Source organism: Corvus kubaryi, unplaced genomic scaffold (assembly GCF_017639235.1).
Source record: "Corvus kubaryi isolate FWS band 111438036 unplaced genomic scaffold, C.kubaryi_AGA036_p1.0 66, whole genome shotgun sequence".
Classification (NCBI taxonomy): Eukaryota; Metazoa; Chordata; class Aves; order Passeriformes; family Corvidae; genus Corvus; species Corvus kubaryi.
Genome location: NW_024582054.1, coordinates 33,202,667 through 33,217,493, shown reverse-complemented (window position 1 = coordinate 33,217,493; position 14,827 = coordinate 33,202,667). Strand labels below are relative to the sequence as shown.

General features: G+C 49.6%; 1 protein-coding gene across 3 annotated transcripts in view; it reads left to right on the top strand.

Moving 5' to 3' along the window:
- The window catches only part of SAMD4A (sterile alpha motif domain containing 4A), a 98,958-nt gene that overhangs the window by 68,098 nt on the left and 16,033 nt on the right, over positions 1 to 14,827 (top strand). Inside the window, exon 4 of one of the 3 annotated variants that reach the window (XM_042046994.1) lies at positions 10,260 to 10,523. The exons of the other annotated variants lie outside the window; for them this stretch is intronic. Within the exon in view, the coding sequence (XP_041902928.1) occupies positions 10,260 to 10,523 (264 nt within the window). The remainder of the gene's footprint in view (positions 1 to 10,259; positions 10,524 to 14,827) is intronic. 3 annotated transcript variants of the gene reach the window in all.

The window sequence follows — 14,827 nt, the reverse complement described above, 5'->3', positions numbered from 1 at the left end:
CTCTGTGGGGAGGAGGTTAGCAAGGCAGAGCAGATGTTACCTGAGGCATCAGACAGCATAGAGACAGAGCAGGGTCCTCCCTGCCACGCCTGCTCTGCTCTCACGTGGGAATGAGTAACAACACGGGGCATATGTGCAGCCTACAGCTTTTGGGATGTGCTGATCCTGCTCTAGCAGGGTGTGGAGTGAGTGAGGGATCCCTGCTTGCCAAGCAGAGTGAGTAGGCAGCAAAGGGAATGTGTTTGCCATGGGTGTGCTCTGGCAAGTGGATTTTCCCAGCAGTGGGATGGATCTTGTGGTTGTACCTCTGCTTGACCCCTCATCAGCCATGATGCTTGGAGGCAGAGATGTCACCAAAGGGCAGAAGAGTCTCCAAAAGGAAAGAGGAGAGCAGACCTCGAGGCTGGGCTCAGCAGTGACTTGCACCAGGTGATACCATGGGTGGCTCATAACCATGGATGGATAGCACTGGTCAGTACAGATGCATGTGAGTGCTCCTAATCCAGCCCTCGTGACACCAAATGATGGCTCCAGGCACTTAAATATTCCCTGTGCTCTGGGCTGCCTTAGCCTTGCAAACAGCCCTGTGTTGGGTAAGCCATGGAGCAGGTGGTGGTTGGTCTGCATGGATGGGGAGGAGGAGAGGGAGCACTGGGTGCCAGCCAGAGACATGTGGCTGTCCCCAAAGTGGGCATGTCACACATGTGTCCTCTGGGATCACACCATTCCTTCTTCCAGACCTTCTTTATGCAAGGTTTGGTCTGTACCCACACACGGAAACAGCATGAAGCTGAGTCAGGGAAGGTTTAGGTTGGATATCAGGTTGTTCCCCCAGAGGGTGGCTGGTGAGCAGGCTTCCCAGGGAATGGTCACGGCCCCAAGCCTGACAGAGGTCAAGGAGTGTTTGAACAACAGTCTCAGGCACAGGATGGGATTCTTGGAGTGTCCTGTGCAGGGCCAGGAGTTGGACTTGATGAACCTGATGGATGCCTTCCAACTCTGCATCTTCTGTGAATCTGTGATCTTATGGAGCACTGCTCCCAAGCTTACATACCCTACTCACAAAGCGATGGCTCTGCAGCTTCCTGGCTGGAATGAGGCCACCTAATGTGGGAATCTCTATTCCAGCAGCACCTGGGAATGTTCCCACCCTCTCAGCTTGTGAAATCCCGGTGCAGTCACCGACTGTAGGTGCTCAGGGCAGGGAATGCCTGCCCCGGTTTTGCTGTTGATGGGTTGCTTGTCCCTTGATGGGAGGATAGGACACTATCCTTGATGTGCAGGTTGGAATGGAGGGAGATTGAAGCTTGTGGCTCTGATGCCACCTCCACTTCCCTTAGAGCAGTCTGGGTGTCTCAGGGGTGGATGTCAGGAAGCAGCAGCAATGCTTTAGTCTTTGGGATTCCTGTCGCCAATGAATGTGCGCCCAGAAGCGGCGCAGAAGCTGCCAGGGCAGCTGATTGATGCTCTCCGGGTTGTGGAGCAAAGTCAGACAGCCCCAGTAATTCTCTCAGACCCCTGAGAAGTCTCCTCTCTCTGGGAGGTTTTGTTGATGGATGTACCCTCCTAGACCCAGGTGTATTTTTCCAGCTGTCGGACACAGGCACAGACCACACCAAGCCGTGGTTACTCAGTGCATGGGAGCTTGGTGCTCTCCCAAAGGAAGCTTTGCTTTTCCCATCACCCCATGAGCACCTGTGGGTTCCTGTCTGCACTTTGCATCACCCTTGGAGCCATCAGCAGGGGACCAAGGGCTCCATCTGGGAGCCAGAGCTGTTCCTCAGCACCTCCACTATTAACTTACATCTGTTAAGGGCCTTATGAGTAATTCCTTCCTTGAACCTTTCTTGTTTCTCCATGACCTCGTCCCAACACCACCATTCCACAGCCTTCCCTCAAAGCATCGCTAGAATCACATCTGTGATGTTTTCCTGAGCATCTTCATGGGGCAAGAAACCCTTGGAGAGAATCCCCTTCCCGTTGCTCATCCTTAGAATCCATGCAACTCTGGCCTTTGGCAAGTAAAGGAATGGAAAGAGATGAGCTCTCCTTCCCCCCACCGTCACACAGCATCTGCAGTGAAATGGCAGGAGGGCACAGAGGAGGGGTGGGAATGCTGTGGTTTGGATTCATCCGGAGTGATTCCAGTCTCCTTCCCCACTGCACTGGGACTTGCTGTGTTCTCCTGACTCAGTAACACACTGCTATTTAATTAACTTTTGACTTCTGGTTTAAAGGAGCAGTGCACAAAATAGTTATTTACTTCATTTGGAAATTCTTTTATTCGTTACCATAATTATAGCTTCCTCCCCCTTTTTTTCTTTTTTTTTTTATTTTTTTTTTTATATTTTAATTAGCAAGGGAAGGGAGGGAGGGAGGGGGAATATTTGCTGCTCTCCTTGTGGTTATCACATCCTTCAAATTACTAAAAGAGGCTGGGATAATAGGTCTGGTGATTATATATAGGCACCATCTGCTCTGTGGCTGCTTCCTATCAAAGTGCAGTTAGGAGAGTGCAAGGAGGATATTTTCTCTCCAGCTATATTAAGACTGTTTCCATCTCGGCTCCAAAGCAAAGCTCTCTGCATGCAAATGGATCAAATGTGCTGTAATCAATGGCTCCGTTTTGGCAGCCTTGAAGCTGTTTTTTTTTTAATTTTGTTTTATTTTCCCCTCAAGTTTTGCTATTCCCATCCGTTATGCAATTTTATTTGAGGCTGGTTGTTCTGCATTTGATGTTTTCTTGTAACCATAGTCCCCCTGTTTGCTGAGCAATGCGGTCTCGTGTTAGCTGGCGCAGGGATCTGTGTCATAACTTGAATGCGAGGCAATATCTGAGCAATCAGGAATGTTTTGGAGGATGATGAAGGCAGATTTTTAGGATGCATCTGCTGTCGGTATGTAGAGGAGGTGGAAAGCTGAGCTGAGTTAATTTGGAGCAGTAATGGGAAAGAATTAATACTTGGTTTATGATAGCAGCCGTGGCTGTCCTGTTGCTGCTGGGGATTGTTGGGGAGCATTTCAGGGCTCAGGGTTTGGGAGTCATAGAATTTTAGAATTCCAGACTGATTTGTGTTGGAAGGGACCTTAAAGAACATCCAGTTCCACCCCCTGCCATGGCCAGGGCCACCTTCCACTATCCCAGGTTGCTCCATGCCCTCTCCACCCTGGCCTGGAACACTTCTAGGGATGGGGCAGCCACAGCTTCTCTGGGCACCCTGTGCCAGGGCCCCCCCACCCTCACAGGGAAGAATTTCTTCCCAATATCCAATTCGACCCTGCCCTCTGTCAGTGAGAAGCCATTCCCCCTTGTCCTGGGGTGTCCCATAGGGTGTCCCTGATGGGCACCATCTTTTGCATCTTCCCATGTGGGAAACTGGATACTGCATTTGCCCCTTGATGGCCTTGGGGACCCAGCAGGCTTCTCTTTTCTCCTGGAGCTGGTAAAATCTTAGGCTTTTGAAAGATAAGGAGGAGAAGGAATAAGACATGGCCAGCCCAGATGGAAAGGGAAGCTGCTCAGGATGGGGGTGTGTGAGTTCCCAAGAGGTGGAGGCCAGAGGAGGGCTGAAACACTGAGGAATTTGTCTTGCAAGATCTGTGCCATGGTGGCTTTTTCGAATGAGTGAAAGTGGCTAAAAAGAGACAAGGGAGGAGAAAATCCAAACTAAGTCAGCCAGGATGGAAAAGGCTACAGGCTGTTTCAGTCTGGGTGATGACTGTGGGACGTACATCACGTAAGACACTCGTTGTCCTCAGGTGTTTTGTCACTGCTAAAGACACACTGCCTCCCTGCTCTCACTCCACAGGTTGTTAATGACTCTAGGGGTTATTGGATCCCAGTATATTGTGTCAATTCCAGAGGTTTCACATTCACCTCTTCCACTTGACTGGTTTAAGGCCCTTTGTTTCTCACTCCCAGTTTCCCACAGGTTGCATATTGCTGTATAAAGGATGCACATCTTCCAGGTTGGCCTCCTGAAATGGTTGCAAGTGGTGGAGGGGTTTCTCCATCTGGAGTGTAACGTGTGGTGGAAGCTGATGCTGTTGGAAGTCTCAGCAGGGAGATGCTCCTCAGACCAGGGATTGAGGCAGTGAGGAGCCCTGGCTGCTGCTGGAGCAAGGAAAATGTTCCGGGACATCCCTTTTGGGTGGAAAAGGACTTTGGGAAGGAGAGTTTCTGCATCCCAATGCTGTTTATCTGGCTTCATTCGTGAGCAGGGGAGGAATTTCTCCCAGGAGCCCATAGCAAAAGCTATTTTCTGGGATAATTAGGGAGGCTCGGTTCAGCACAGCAGCATTTGATATTAATGGACTGGGATTCCCCAGGGACAAACACTGATTTTCTGTGCTTTGTGTATAGATTTAGGAGAAAAAATGCATTTATTGGCCTGGACATTGGGGCATTGTGTTTACCCCAAGAGACTCGTGGTTTAGGGCAGCACTTCCTTGCAACATACCCCTAATCCTCCATCCCCACCCATTCCCACCTCCCTGAGCCATCATTCCATGCATCCTTTTGTCTGTGAGTTAAATCCTGGTTGGATTCACATCTGTTCTGTCTTGCTCCCAGCTTGCTGGATGCTCTAGTGGGAAGCAAGGACATTTCAGTACTTAGAAGGGGCTCATAAAGAAGAGGGAAAGGGACTTTTTACATGGGCTGAGGGAAAGGTTTTAAATTAAAAGAGGGGAGATTTAGATTAGTTTTAACAACAGATTCTTGCCTGTGAGGGTGGTGAGACCCTGGCACAGGTTGCCCAGAGAAGCTGTGGCTGCCCCATCCCTGGCAGTATCCAAGGCCAGGCTGGACGGGGCTTGGAGCAACCTGGGCTAGTAGAAGGTGTCCCTGCCCACGGCAGGGGCTGGAACTGGATGTTCTTTAAGGTCCCTCCCAACCCAAACCATCCCAGGATTCTATGAAGGAGCTTGAAAGCAGCTCCTGAGCTCCTACTGCTTGGTGAGACAAGCTGGGCTTCCTTCCAGAAACGCATCCCGTCGGATTGCTGGAACCACCAAGGTCTGAATTTACACATCTTTAGATGCAGCCCCACTCCTGCTGCCACACAAATGAGTAAATAACAGTCACAGCAATTCCTGCTGGAGCCACACAGCGGGTCCACGTGTGTTTGTGCCATGCAGGGAATTTCAAAACCCCCTGCGAGGGTTCCTTCCCCGCTGAGCCTGGATGGGGTCTCACATGAGCTGCTCAGAGAGAGCAGCAACAAACAGGTTATTGTTTCTCTGTCCAGTTTCTTGAGCAGGAAACTGTGTTTAGAAACGTCATTTCTTTAAAAAAGTTTGCTTGACAGTCTTTTTGGCAGTCTGTGCTTCTTCCTATTTCTCTGCTCAGGGCAGCTCTCTGCTTGTAGGGGGTTTTTTCTCTAATGCTGGAGTTAATACCACTAATTTCCTAATACCACTATTTTCCATAAAACCCAGTGGCTTCTTGCATTTAGGACCCTCATTTTCACCCCTTCTTGGGTTATATCAGCCCGTGGTTCAGAGGCCAGGACATGGATTATCCGGCTCCTGCAAACGCAGTTAAAGTCACAGCCACAGAACACAGGGAGATTAAAGGAAAAAAGGCACAAAGAAAAGGCTCCAAGGGTTAGGGGATGTTGAGCTGAAAAATGTTCCATCAGGTTCTGCTCTGGCCATGCTGGAGCTGCCTGGGGCACGTGGGGAGCGGGTGAATGAGGTGCCCAGGAAGGAGGCTGGGTGCCAGCTGGGCAGTGTGACCCACTGGCAGCTCTTTCCAAGGGTTCTCGGCAAAGAAGCGCTGGAAAAGCCCTGGGCATTGGTCTGCCAGCATGGGGAAGCCTTCCTGGAGGAGAGGATGTGTCGTGACTGGGATAGCAAGGAGGAGGCAGAGGGGAGGACTGAGTTGAACTTGGGGTTTGCTTTGTGAGGGGATTGCTCAGTGTTCCCTCTCCGTGGGGGAGCTTCCAGGCTGCACAAAACATTGTGTGGATTCAAAACATCCCTGCATTTTGGGGTCAGGCTGCTGTTGCTGGTACCAAAAGACCAGGAAAGGAGCTGTATGTGATCAGATGCTGCCTGAGGATGCACCATAAACAGCTTTGCAGCCAAGAAGTGCCATTTTTGGACTAAAACAACAAAAAAAAAAAGAGTTCAGTAGGCACCTTGCAGTGCTTTTTCCTTTCTCCAGGCATGGGGAAGATGTTATTTGGAACTGTCACCTGATGTATGGACCCTGTGCTGGTCCTTTGGGTGTCAGGGACCTGGTGGGGACTGGAGACATTCTGAACACTCTCGGTGGTGGGTGTGACTCTTGCTGGAAGCTGTCACGTTTGTGTCCTGTCATGGACTATTGCAACACTTTAGGCCAGATTTCATGAAGGGCAGAGGGAGAGCGAGCGCCTCGACAGCTGTCCCACGCTGTGTGGAGGAAGGTCTGCCTGCAAAGCCCAATTCCTCAGCTCTAATTACAGGAATGGGTGGCTTTTCCCTTCTCAGGCTGAAAAAAATTGGCCCAAAACCCTGAGAAACCACAACACAAGTGTCTGACGCTGTTCCACATGGTCCTCAGCGAACAAAAACCCTCTTGAAATCAGCCCTTGCCTCCCAAAATAGGCAGCACCACTTCAAAAGGGAAGAGGAGGGGGGAAAAAAAATCCCAAACCCAAGGCTTCACGGGGTGAGAGCACTTGCAGCCTCAGAGTTTCTATAAGTGTGTTGTCGTGCCTGCCAGCCCAGTCAGGGTTTGGTCTGAGATGAAGCTGGATTTGCCTGGGAGGGGGTGGTCCCACAGGGATGCTCCCAGCGTGGTCAACAGCCGCCTCCTGTGATGGGGAACTTTGTGCTGCATTGTTGCCATCGCTCTTTCTCCATCCTCTACATTTTTTTTACCTGGGAATATTATCCTGAGCTTGGTCCCAGTCTGGAGGTCATGGAGAGGTTTCTTACAAGGAAACCTGGTGTGGGTTGAGCACAACACTGGCTGCGCAGAGCCATGGTGGCCGAGCAAAGAGGCAACACCAACCTGCTTATCCCGGGGACAACCGTGATCTGCTCCAACCCCTGTCCTGCCTGACACATGTTTGGAAGGAGCTGGACCAGGCAGTGCCTGTGTAGAGTCTTGCAGTGCCTAAAGGGCAGGAAAACACTTCTAAAGCAGAAGTGGGGCACGCTTACAAGCCATAGGGAATCCGTGTGCCAGCGTGGGATGCCTTTTGGAGCGGTGGTTTCCCCTCTTTGTTTGCCCAGCTCGCAGCACTCAGAAAGGCAGCCGTGCCCACCCACCTCCTGGGAGCTTATCTTGCCCCAGAATAACATTTTAGATTTCCTTTTTAAATTAAAGCTTAATATTTTTGTAGTAAAAGAAAAGGAGGCTTGAGTGTAAGGTGATAAGCTCACACTTGGTTTTCTTCTGCTGAAGTTAAAGCCCACGTGGACCATTTCTTTTAGCAGGAGCGGCCCTGGGTTCACTTTGGACCATCCAAAAAGCACACAGGATGGTCAAATTCAGGTCAGGACCTACAATAAACTGATGCTTTGAAAATAATTAGCTACATCCTCTTATTTCAAGAAAGTGAGGGTGTGATCACAAGCAGCAGCATTAATAAATATTATTAATACATATAATAAATATGGACATTTATTAATCCCCTGGGGATTACAGAGTGAAAGAGGGAGAGGGGTGTGCACACCTGTCAGGTGCCATCCCAGGACTCACACTATTTTTAGGGCTGATGGAAACAGGTAAAAGGGCTTGCAAGAAACCACGTTATCATCAGTGTCTGTTACAGCCAGAAAGCAGACCCTAAAGTTAGGCCAGTGCTGAGAGCCCTTAAATCATCTCAGTCTGATCCCCAGAGTAGCTGGGGTGGTTTCAAAGAGCTGGTGACTTGCAGCACCCTTTGCAGAGGGATTGTCCCTGCTGCATCTTGGGGGGTTGTGTGAACTGAGTCACAGTTCAGTAAAAATTTGCCTTAGTAAAACATGTTCTCTTGGATCCAGCGTTGCGTTATCTCGGGGAAAGAAGTGGAACTGATTTTTATCTGTTGCACTGGATGGTTTCTAATTGTCCCTGGCCATCCTTTGGAGTTCATTATTTCTCCTTCAGCCGACACCGGCTTCTAATTAGGGGACATAAAATTAAGATGGAAGAGCAGCAGTTTGCAAGGGTATTGCTGCTCGTGAAGGAATCTGGGCTGGATTTATGCCAAAAATACCCTCTTGTGTGCAGGATTTTGGTGGGGAGAGGGTGGTGTAAGCGCTGCTGGGTACCAGTGTCTGCACACACCCTGTAAGAGCTGGATTAGCAGAGCAGCTCTTCGCCTCCTGAAAGGGGACAATTAGCTCCAGTCCTCCTTGCCCCTTCTCCTGCATCTCTCCTTCATCTAAGGGAGACAAATATTTCCTAAACCAGAGTTTTTCCTACAACAAATTCTGGGTGGATTCTCTCCCTGTGGTGGTGTGACCGTGGCTGGAGGCAGCAGCTGCAGAAGGGCTCTGGGTGGTGCCAAGGTGATGCTCAGCTCTGATGATGCATTTAAACCAATTTATCCATTTTTTTCGCTATAATTCCCCCTATATTTTGGGGCTTTTAAATCCTAAATATATTTTTCTCCTGGGAGGGTAATGTGGCATCTACAGAGCCCTGTTACAGTGCTGGTTTTGGGGTACAATTGTAAAGCCAAGAGCTGAAAATCTTGGCCAAGACCTTCTGAAATCCATCTATTTCCCCATCCGGATGCATCATATCGCAACTTTAGGAGGCATAACACTGCTCTGGAAGCAATCTCAGGATCTCATTGACATCCTTTTCTGCCAAGAGACTTCTGGAAGATGTTTGTATAGTTTTTAAATGGGAAGGGAACAGTTTCTTCCCCATAAGCCAACCCCGGTGCTTCCCTGAAGAGCGTGGTGTCAGTGTTACATGTTGGCACAAGAAAACCCTTTCAGAAATAGGAATTATTTAAGCATTACAGAAATCCACAGGTTTTTGGCTTCATCCATCAGCTGCCTGTGGTACCAGCTGCTTTTTGCAGGTGGTTAATAAATGCAAATGTGCTCTGGTGTTTCTCTCTCCCCTCCTTTTACAACCCTGCTATTGCCTCATTTTCATCCCGCTCCTGGTCAGCAGAGATGGCTTTGATGGTGGGTTTTCCCCCAGGCTTGAGCCAGGAGTTAAGCCTGGTGTAACTTTTGCAGCACAGTGCACCTGGCTGGGGGTTTTCCACCAAGACTCATTTTATATTAAATAATAACACATAGAGGAGTCTGAGTGGTTTTGGTGAACTGCTGTAAATGCAAAAAAGGGGATTAAGGAGCTTTAGGGCTTTGGTGCTTTAGGTGGAAAAGCCATGAGAACAATGAATTTCCCCCAGGTTTTGTACAGTTTAAAAATTGGTTTTGGAAAGAAAAATTGAAAAGTTTCTGCTTCTGTTTCTTATAGGCTGAAAGGTCATTCTAACCCCTCTGCCCTCAGATTTTCCTGCAGTAGGGAAATTTTCCCTGGTTTGTATCCTAAATCTGTACGCTAAATGACATACACTGTGTTTATGGTTAAACCAGTAGTTTAGTGACTGTGATTGATGGAATTTGAATTTTGTTAAGCAAACAGAAGAATCTTTAAATATTTTTTTCAGTACTTGACACAGAGAGAGTCCTTGGAAGTGTTTAAAGCCAGGTTGGACAGGGCTTGGAGCAACCTGGTCTAGTGGAAGGTATCCCTGCCCATGGCAGGGGATTGGAATGAGATCTGTAAGGTCCCTTCCAACACAAACTATCCCATGATCCTGTGATTTTAGTAGGACTCAGCAAGGCTGAGACGTTCCTATGGATGAGAAGTACCCTTGCAATGGCTTTGGCAGATGTGTAAGTGCTCCTGCTTCGGGGCACAAGCCAGGTCCTACCCCAAAGGGAGAGACAGAGATGCTTCCCTTGGATCTCTGTGAGGACATCCCCATCCTGGGGATTTTTACGCTCTGGAACTGCTCGATTGATGTTTTTTCCCTAGAGATGGAATCCATGCAACGCCTTCCCTTGAGCAGCCCAGCACAGCTCATGTGACCCCATCTCCTTGCAGGTACTCCCATCCTTTTTGCTTCACAGGAGGCAAAGCAGAGAGCTCAGGGTAGGGCTCAGGGGCCCTGCAAAGCCATCAGCGAGGCACCATGGCCAACCACCACCACACATTTTGTAATTTCATTTGATTTTTTTTTTTCGGGGGACTCTGCTGCATCCCGGGCCGCGAGGGGGGAATAACCTCTTTGATTTTATTTTTTTTTCAGTTCTCTCAGGCCAGACACACCACAGCCCTTTGAAACGCTCTGTGTCCCTTACCCCACCCATGAATGTGCCAAACCAACCTCTAGGACATGGATGGATGTCTCATGAGGACTTACGAGCTAGAGGACCCCAGTGCATCCCTTCCGATCATGCCCCCCTGTCTCCACAAAGCAGTGTAGCCTCTTCGGGAAGTGGTGGGAGTGAACATTTAGAAGATCAGCCTTCCGCTCGTAACACATTCCAGGAGGAAGGGAGTGGGATGAAAGGTGAGTGACAAACCAGACCCCGACCCCCCAGCACCCAGAGGCAGGAGGGGCAGAGCCGTTTTCCCGGCAGCGCGGGGCTCTCGGTTGGCGGTTTTGGGCGAGGATCCTCGTAAACAAACGGGGCCTCCCAGCGTTTCTTCCCGGCTTAGGAATTTAGGTTTAGGGGAATGCGTTGGGTTTTCTTTTAAGTAGCAGCTGGTCCTGATCTGACGTCTTACGCTTGGGTGCCAGTGGGCTGGTTTTGCCCCAAAATCCTGTGAGCTGCCAGCTTTCCAAAAAGCTGGATTTTTTCCATAGCCTGTGGCTTTTGGCTGCGAGTGGTGCTCTTTTTTCTCTTTCTTTTTTTATGACGGTGAAAAATAGCTTAGAGCAAGCTTAGCAAGCCATGTGTGATTTACCATTGCAGTGTTTGGTACCCACCAAGTATTTGGGGAAGCTTTGGCTTGGAATACTTGTTTGCAGTGAATTTAACCTGTGTGTTTTGGTTGGTTTTCCTGTTATACCTGCATTTCACAGAGATTTTGGCAATAAATATATGTGGTTCTGGTGGTAAACAAGGCAGAAATGAATCCCACTTGCTGCAGTCAAAGATGGAGAGCAAACTTCAGGCTGAGGAGGAATAAATAGATAAAAACTGGGCAAACACTGACTGTGTGTTCCTGGAACAGACTGAAAATGACCCTGCAGCTCTCAGACTGATTTAAACAACTCCAATTTGCATTAATGCAAAGCTGCTTGATTGTGTACAGACCAGTGGTGTATCAGAATAGGGAAATAATTGTATTTTTTAACAGTCACAAGGTCTGATTTTAGTCTAATTACAGACAAATTGAGATATGGATAAATCTGTGTGATGTGGGACTGCATTTGGCTTGGCTCTAGATGGCTTTGATGTGCATGAAATAAATGCATGAAAAACCCCTCGTGGTTCCAAGGAATGTAACCAGAGGCAGGTCGGGTCCTGCAGTCTGTCTGGCCAGGGAGAACTTTTTGGGAGCAAGTGTTTCGGGGGGGCTGTTTAACACTACATTTCTCCAGGTTTCTGCAGAAGGAGCTGGGGAGGAAGACCATGGGGAGCTTGGCTCCCTGTGATCCACAGCTGCAGCTCCGAGATCTGCGTGGATAGACACTTCCCAGTGCTGTGCAATCAACCTGTGTGGCCAAATCCACAAAACCCAGAGGCTGTCCACAAGCAATAATCCATTAAATAACCCCCACATATTAACACATCCCCTTGCTGCTGTGTGCAGCTGGGATATGGGCACCCTTCCTCGGGCCATCCCTTCCCAGACTTCCAAACATGATTCCCTCATTGCTGACTCAGCCAAATGGCTTTTGTCCCCCTGTCCAGGGACGTGCAGAACTGATGTTCACAACCTCTGGTGTCTATGCCTGCCATGTCCTACCCCCTCTGCTGGGTTTTCTTCAGGCTGAACCATTCCAGTGCCTTCCCAGATGATGTTTTCTAAACTTGGGGTTGTTCCTGCTTCTCTCCGCCAGGTTTTTTTCCAAAAAGTCCGCGTTTTATTGAAGGTGCGTTGCCCAAAACTGGACTTGGAAGCAGAGCAGAGGCTTGCTTGCCTCCAGACAGCATTCCTGTGGCTGTGTAGCTCATCGTCCTCAAATAACAAAGCACCGTGGGCTGCATATGACCCATTGTATCCCCACAGCTTTCCTGAGGAAAAAAAAGGACTGCCCGTTCCCTGCCCTCGGATCGTGCCGTTTCTTGTTCCTACAGAAGCGCACAGCTCGGTGCATTTTTACTGGGTTGCCTCGTATTCCATCCAGACCGGCTGCTCCAGCTGCCAAGTCCCTTCTCTGAATTGCAGCCACGTCTCCCCCGAGCGCCTGCAGGCTCCTGTGGCTGGGAGTCACCCCTGCTTCTGGTCAGCTGGTTCCTTCTTTTACACCCTCCGGGGCATCCGGGAGGATCCAGACCCACGGGATCTGGAATGTGAGGAGCCCAGGACAGATCCCCATCTGGTTTAGCAGTTGATCCCCCCCCAGTGTCAGCTATTTCTTTCCTTTCTGTTTATCTTTATGCTCTCCTGTCACCCATTTCTTTTTTTTCCATCTATCTTCATGCTGAAGGGAAAATCCCCTTTGGCTTTTTCCTAGCTCCTGGTTTCTCCAGGGGAAGATATGGACACTTGGTTCCCCGTGGAGCCCATCTGTGTGTCTGTCTGTCCCTTCCCGTGTTCCTGCCATGGCAGGGGGTTGGAATTAGGTGATCTTTAAGGTCCCTTCCAACCCAAATGATTTCAGGATTCTGTGATTCCTGGGGCACAGCTTGGGGAGCACCGGGGGGAGGGTCGGGATAGAGCCGGGGGGTTCTGCTGGGAGTATATCCAAGGTGTCCTGTGTGTAAATATTGCAGGGTGAGCTGTTTTCCTTCTAAATTTCCTGACAGCAGTGCCATGACTTTGCAATTAGCTGCTGGTAATTGCTGATTAAAGAGTAGCTCTGCAGGCAGGTGGTTCACCCATCCATGGAGAGCATTGGGAAGTTTGACTTTCCAAGGACCATGAAATCACCCTGGATGTCCTTGCACCTCCTGGTTGCCTCTTCCTTGTGGGAAGGCCCCACCACACACAACACACCCTCTGTATGCTGGGGTGGCTCCTTCTCCCCAGCCTGCTTCCAGGATTGCCATGTCTGCTGGCAGGGGGCTCTGGGACCATCACTCAGCCCAAATTAGGGCATGATCCAGACAGGCTGGTGCAAAGGTGAAGAGCTGCTGCGCCCCAAGCCCCTGCAGAGGTTGGAGACTGGTTTCCTGCAGGGTTCAATGTCTACATGAAGTTGCATCTCTCTTCTGGAAGTATCCCTGTGGGCTTTGCCATCGGCAGGGACATGTGCCAAAGGCAGGTGTCCCCAGGGGACTGTCACTAGAATGGTGCTGTCACTAGAATTGGTGTGGTTTTGTGTTAAAATGATGAGATTGGAGCCTGTGCTGGAAATGGGGCTTTTTGCTAAGTGGTTTTTATTTATTTTAAACAGAAATAGTTTATGAGGGTGCTGGTAGCAGACTTTGGGGCTGTTGCATGTTGGAACTTTTGGAAAACGATGAATTTCAGCCCATTTGTGCTCACTAATTGCTTTTCCCTGTGCTTGGTGTGGGGTTATCTCCTGTGCAGCACTTGAGGAATTTCATTGACACGTGAATCCCAATGTGTGTCTGGGGTTTTGGAGAGTGTGAGCAAAACACAGCGTGTTGGGATTGTTTGCATCCTCTGCTTGGATGCAAGGTGGGTTTGGGATCAGCCAGCAGGAGACTTCTGGCAGATGTGTGGATTGCCTTAGGGAACCAAACCAATGGTCCCTCCTGCCCTGTCCCTTCCAGTGACGAGGCCTTGGTTCAGGAAGAGGTCATGGCCAGTCCTTGACTTGCATCTGGTACTCAACAGTGTGGGACTTTCTGGACTCACACCATGGGATGGATGTCCCAGCAGTGGGAGTGAGCTCCTGGGTATCTCACTGGTGGGGAAGGGGACAAGGATTATGAACAAGGTGTTGCTGGGAGGGGAGCACGTCAGCTGGGTACGCTGTGGCAGAGCTGCTGTCGGGTTGTAGGTGCTAAATAAAGCAGGTCTCGATTTGGCAAAGCATTTGAAGCCTTTACAAAGGAAAAGCATCGCCACAGGCCCAGTGCTGTGCTGCAGCACAGACACCTGCAGGGCCCCCCTCCCTTGTGGGGTATCACCACAGACCCCAAACCTGCAAAACCCTGAGTAGCTGCTTGATGTCGCATTGCCTTCTCTGTGGAGGGCACGCCATCATGGAGCCTGGTGGGGTTTTGAATGTCACAGAGGAAGGATTCCCCTCCCAGGTTCCTTACTGTGAAACCACCTTGATGTTAGGAGGATAAATTTATTTTGGGGTATCCATCCAGCCAGACACAGAGGTGCTACACTACAGGTAATGACTGGGAAGGAAGAAGTCATTTCAGTCGGTGCATTTTTAGGTCCCAAGCAGGTTGTGTGGCCATCTTTGATGGCACACCATTTTTCCATCCCAAACCCATATCTTTATTTCTGTTTAAGCAGCCAGTTCCATTTTCAGCACATGCCACCATCCCTCATACCATAAATCAGTGTCTGCCATCTACAAAACAGCCCTTGCTCATCCCAAGCTCAACCACTGCATGAGCAGTTCCTGGGAAAACAGCAGTGAGGAGCTTGGTGTGCAGTGGCAAAATTCCAGCTCCCCTTGGGTTAATGCCCAGTGGCTTTCCCAGAGAAACCCAACTTCTGAGGATGTGTCCTCATCCAGGGGCTGGTTCCTTGTCCCATCCACATGCACAG